At 35.0% G+C, this 6110-nt stretch overlaps 1 protein-coding gene across 2 annotated transcripts; it reads right to left on the bottom strand.

The window, feature by feature from the left end:
• Positions 1-3472: 3472 nt before the first annotated feature.
• Positions 3473-5901, bottom strand: LOC133788934 (pentatricopeptide repeat-containing protein At3g22470, mitochondrial-like). Of its 2 annotated transcripts, XM_062226605.1 has the most exons (2): positions 5080-5276; positions 3473-4801 (listed from the first exon to the last, which is right to left on the bottom strand). In XM_062226605.1, exons 1-2 carry the CDS (start codon positions 5128-5130, stop codon positions 3599-3601), a joined length of 1254 nt encoding a protein of 417 aa, XP_062082589.1. In that variant the 5' UTR covers positions 5131-5276; the 3' UTR covers positions 3473-3598. The 2 variants fall into 2 exon arrangements, with proteins under 2 accessions (XP_062082589.1, XP_062082588.1); XM_062226604.1 differs by having other exon boundaries at positions 3473-5901.
• Between the last annotated feature and the right edge of the window lie 209 nt (positions 5902-6110).

Here is a 6110-nt window from a genome sequence, read left to right as displayed (position 1 = left end):
TCTAAAGTAAACCTAGCAACTTGAAGGCTCTGAACTCAGCTTGAAGAATGAAAGAAATGGCTAGGTACTAGGTCCTATTTATAGATTTCAAGAATAAAAAGATCTTCTTTTAGATTGAATAAAAACAATGACTATTTAATTGAAAAACATTTGAATAATCATTTAGCAGAGGCTTGAGACTCGGTCAAAAGATTCTGAGGCTTATCAAGAGGTTGTGGCATAAAACAACCTCGGTTTCAAAATTGTTTGAAAAACTTGCCCTAGAGCCGATATATCGCCCATGGTAGGCAATATATCACCTGGGCTTATATTCCCGAGGCTCGTCAAAGTGTTCGTGCGAAATTACGTGTTTTTTCGTATTCCTCGAGTGGCGATATATCGGCATACGCTGAAATATTATACACGTAATTGCACTTTTTCAGCCTAATTTGAATTGAGTAAACAATTTTGACTGAGTCCTATAACGATTTCAAAGCTACTGGCAGATTTTGGGGTTTTCAAATATTACTCTTAATAAACTATTCCTCAAAAATAATTAATTTCTCAATAAACATGCACATGACAAGTGTCATGATCTTATTGGTTCTATCTAAACTTTATTGTATAATAAATATCATCTTCATAATCAGCTATATTAATCAAACCTTATGTTATAATTAATATTCTTAAACTATAGGTTAAACTTATAAAATCTATAAGTGTTTCTACGAGTGTTCAACTAAGTCCCAGCTTAAACCAAAATTCACAGTAATAAACATACTATTACTACTAGCTATTACTACTACTACTACTACCTAACTAGCTCAGTAAAATTCTTGGACTCTACACTTGTTCAGTTCAGTTTTAATTTCAGTATTTCCATCTTTTTAATATTTTGTTTAGCCTAAAAACAACCCATTTGATTTTTAGTATTTTTAAGTTGTTTAGTAATTGTTTTGCTTATTTTTCTAATTTGCAATCCCTGTGGAGACGGTCTACTTATCATTATATTACTTGTGTGATTACGTGCACTTGCATAATTAAAATCAAATATTAAATTTATCACAACAAGCACCATTTCCAACTTTGGGCCAGTGGTGGAGAGGGAGGTCGAGGTCAGGCTTGATAGATTCTATAAGGTTGAGAGATCGTGTCTTGAATAACGACTCAGGAAAAATTCAACAAGATAATGATGAGTCACGGGATCGAGATGAGTCCCAAATTTTATGCTCGACCTCCTTTTGACGGAGAGCGGAGCTACATCTCGTTGTAGGATGACTTCAAGGCCTAAAGTGATGATCATCTAAAGGCAGGTGCCTTCCTCTCGCTAGACCAATACTTCGTAGACTTCCTGAACTATGTTGAGCTTGCGTCATTCCATCTCCCCCGAATTCATGTCGCCTCCTTGCGAAGTTAAAGTATTTATTCCTCAAGAACGAGTGGGAGTTCCACACTGCAAATGATATTATGTATTTTTTCTATGTGAAGGACAACCCAAACACGCCTTTTTCTTAATATTTTATTCTATCACATTTACAGAAAGAAATTCTAAACAAAAAAAAATTCTTACTTTGGATAGCTAAACATAGAACTCCCGCTAAAAACATATTATAGAACTCATTTAGGGTATGTTTGCAAACATCTTACAGCATGGATAACTTGTCTGGTTATCAAACAAAGAGAGCTTCAAGAGATACCTCCTTTTTTCCAAAAGTAAAAACTAATGTTTTGGTCTTTGAGAAACTCATCTCATCAAAGAATAAACAAAGTAACATCTCAAAATTGCAAGGAAATTGTTGACGCGGTTTTTCACCAACAGGGGATTAAGAAATCCAAGTAGAGAGGTTAAGCTTGATAATAAACCGTAAATATACACTCACAAAACTTTTACGTGGTTCAGTAGTCAAAATCCACCTAGTTCACGAGTCACTCTTATTCTTGTTTTGGACCACTTAAAGAAATTGTTTATGACAATTTCAGCAGAGCTTTGGCATATAAGATGTCGATTCCTTTTACTGTCAATTTTCCTTATATTTATAGGTAATTATGATGAACTATATTAGGTAGTCATACTATAGATAGTAACATACAATATTGGGTAACTTCCCAAATTAAAAGGATACTTAATTATCCTAATTAAGCTTATTTTCATTTACATCAACCAATTAATGTATATAGCGATTGTGTGCATTTATTGCACATATTGGGCATCTAAGTCTGTAGGGATTCTTTCATGTGCGCCGTTGAACCATCTCAAGCTAGATTTCATCCTCAAACTGAAAGTAACTGGAACAGGACGGATTGACTTAGATAATACTTAGGCTTAGTGAATGTAATCTAGACACTGGACATTGGATACTTTGATCTTTGTCATTCGTGTTTCGAATGATCTGAAAGATCCTGGGCCGTCCCGGATTCAGTGACATAGCCTCGAGCAGTTTGACCTGGAGTTGGCAAGATATCTCTGAAGTCTTGCTTCCTTTATTTATTACGTGTTAGCCGTACCCTAAGTAAGGTAATTGAGCTTGTGTTTTTAGAGGGTACAACAAAAATCTTTAAGAAGAAAGTGTAAGAAGTCCCTCAAAAATACAAAAGCATGAAAGGAAAAGGCTAGGAGAATAAAAGACTGCAATTAACATAGCAAACATTCAACAACAAGAGAAACGGAACAAATTACTACCAATATGAAAATAAAAAATAAAAAAGCCTTGTGGCTAACAGCTGAGTATCCTGCTAAATATTCAGAGCAACTAAACTAAAGAAGTCTTTTCTCAGCTTGGAACATCAAGAACTTCAAACATAAATGTAGAAACTTACACGGGAACAACCAAAAACACTAATAAAACCAGCATGAACAGAAACTGGAAACAATGCACAGAAGATACTGATCTTACATCCAAGGCGGGGGGTTTCCCCAGTCAAATCCAATAGTTCCAACAATAGATTACACACTAAATCTTCAAGCCTCACCACCAAACACAGTCAAAATCATTTACAAGCTTTGACACCAAGTTAACCCGACCTGTCTATTTCTTATATACAACACTCTCTAGGTAAAGAAAACTTGGTCTACCAAACTGAATACAAAGATACAAACTATTAGCTTGCGAATCACCAAGTACATAATGTATAGATGCAAAGACAGACCTGTAGCTAAATGACAAATTCAAGGGAAGCTTATTGGGTTAATAATATAAAACTCAAAAAGCTTCCCTGACAAAAAAAAAACTCAAAACGCTTTATACGGTTTATTGTCTAGAAGCATACTAAGCTATTATATGCATACAGAAAAATATTCAGAGCAACAGAACCAACGAAGTCCTGTTTAAGATTGCAACAGTAAGAACTCCTGGCATAGAAATCAGATATACTGAAGGATAGACTAATAAGTATTGACTGTGCATATAAACTAATAAATAATCACTCAAGAAGCCTCTCAAAGATGAACTCGAAAAATGACATTAATCCATTCAAATTTAGTCATAGATGTTAATTCATTTTAAAGTCAACCATTTATCAAAATCGGATTGTTAGAAAGAACATACATATGAATGTCATTGAAAACATTAATTAAACTTTCATTTGACAACAAATACATCTTCAGAAGACCAATAATAACTCATAAATCCTTTTGGATCACTGGTTGCAAAGAAGAATCGATTTGACCATTACATATCATTTTAATAAATAGCTCTGCAGTTGAAGCATCTGCAGAAAAACCCCTTCCCACCATTTCATTCTTGAACTCTACTCCCCTTGGTATTTCACAACTGTTGACAAGTCCTCGGATCATAATATTGTATGTACCACTATCTGGGGGGCATCCATTTTCTTCCATTTCTCTAAACAAATTTATGGCTTCGCCTACAAGTCCTTCACTAAGAAGTCCATTGATCATTATTGTGTAAGCCTTAACATCAGCTTGCAAGCCTTTCGATGATAGTTTGCGGAATAGATCCTTTGCAGCTGCAAAATTTCCAGCCTTACACATACCTCCAATGAGGATACTGTAGATAACAATATTGAGTGGTAACTTCTTCTCTTCCATATCCTGAAATACTTTCAGTGCATCCTCCATTTGTCTATATTTGCATAGCCCATCAAGTAAGATGGCAAAAGTTTGAATATTTGGACGTTGACAGTCAGCTTGCATCTCTACAAGCAGCTCTTGAGCAGCATGAGTTCTCCCTACAGTACACAAACCACCAATGAGAGTGTTGTAAGTAACAATATCAGGAATTAATCCCTTTGATGAAGACATTTCTTTAAACAATGCAAGAGCTTCTTCTATCCTCTTGTTCTTACAGTATCCATTGATTAATATATTATAACTATGCAAGTTAATGTCGAAATTCTTCTTAACCAAATGAAACACTTTAGTTGCCTGATCAATTTCTCCTCGCAAACAATAACCATCCATGACTGAACAATATGTGACCATATCAGGCTTGATGCCTCTCTGTACCATAATATTAATCACTCTTTGTGCCTCTACAACGTCACCCTCTTTGCCAAGCATATCAACCAAAACATTGAAAGTATGTAGATCAGGTGTAATCTTTTTATCAACCATTTGATTAAATAGCCTCGTTGCCTCTTGCCGTTGGCCTAACAAGCATGCTCCATGTATCAAGCTGTTGTAAGTAATGACATCTGGAACAAATCCTTTCTTAGTCATTTCTGAGAAGAGATCCAATGCATCAACAACTAAGCCATCCTTGCAGAGACCGTCAATAAGCGTGTTATAAGAAATTATGTTAAGCTTGCATAAATTTCTCTCCATGTTCCTCAGCAATTGCATAGCTGCAGCAGTGTTGCCCACCTTACAAAAAGCATTTAGTAATGTGTTATAAGTAATAATATCAGGCTCAAAACCTTCTGCAATCATAATGTAAAAGTATTCTTTTGCCTCGTCAACTTTCCCCATCTTACAAAAACCATTTATTAATGTGTTATAGACAATTCTATCGGGCTTGAAACCTTCTGCAATCATAATGGGAAAGTATTCTTTTGCCTTGTCAACTTTCCCCACCTTACAAAAACCATGTATTAATGTGCTATAAGTGACTATATTAGGCTTAAAACCTTCTGCAATCATACCATGAAAGAATTCTTTAGCCTCGTCCATTTTGCCCACCTTGCAAAAACCATTTAGTAGTGTGTTATAAATAATTATGTCGGGCTTAGGACCTTCTCCAATCATACGATGTAAGTATTCCCTTGCCTCGTCAATTTTCTCCACCTTGCAAAAACCATTTAGTAATGTGTTATAAGTAATTAAATCGGGCTTACAACCTTCTTCTGCTAACATAATGTGAAACCATTCTTGTGCTTCATCTATTTTCCCCTCATCCACAAACCCCTTAATTAGAGTATTCAGAGTAATGGTGTTGAATGCAAATCCAAACTTGATGAAATCTCCCAAGACAGAAATACCGAAACGGGTACGCTTTAAATGAGAAAAGCAATTAATCAAAATGCCTAGGGCATACTCATCTGGCACGATTCCTACCGAGAACATTTGGTTGTACAAAGTAATCACAAGGGAATGGTGTTTCAACTTTACAATTTTACCAAACAATTGATTGAAACGCACAACAGAAGGCTGAGGTTGCAAGTGGAGCATTCTATCAAACAAGTTGAGAGCATCTTCAACACTACGGACTTCATCAATGGTTGCGCTTTGAGTATGAGTTTGTGCAATGACTGAAAAACTAGAAGATGAAGAAGAAAACGTATTACCTCTAATGCTGCCTGTGTTGAACAAAATCCGAGTAACTCTCGGACAAGTTCTCTGCATCATCACCTCTCAATAGCAAGTCCGAGCCAGTTTAACTGATCTTCTGCTAACCTTGAAATAGAGTCCTCTCTCCTACGCTTCTCCACTTTTCTTCTTAATATTTAAAGTTAATACAGTTTTGTTTGTTTGTTTTGCATAATAATGACAATTTTTTTTTCTTTCCCACATTTTTAATCATTTAAAAAAAAAAACCTTTTTTAATTTTAAATATTTTTTTAGCATTATTTTTTTTATTGGGATAATGCCACATATATTTTTCCCAATTATATGATCGGTCTCTATGTTTTGCAAAATGATAATTATGACATTGTGTTTTATATAATAGATAAAA

Source organism: Humulus lupulus, chromosome 7, assembly GCF_963169125.1.
Source record: "Humulus lupulus chromosome 7, drHumLupu1.1, whole genome shotgun sequence".
In the NCBI taxonomy this organism is placed as follows: Eukaryota; Viridiplantae; Streptophyta; class Magnoliopsida; order Rosales; family Cannabaceae; genus Humulus; species Humulus lupulus.
This window is presented reverse-complemented; position numbering and strand designations above follow the sequence as displayed.

What these genes read in the sequence shown, in the direction of transcription:
- LOC133788934 (XM_062226604.1), bottom strand. Translation starts at nt 5,782, where the DNA reads ATGATGCAGAGAACTTGTCCGAGAGTTACTCGGATTTTGTTCAACACA.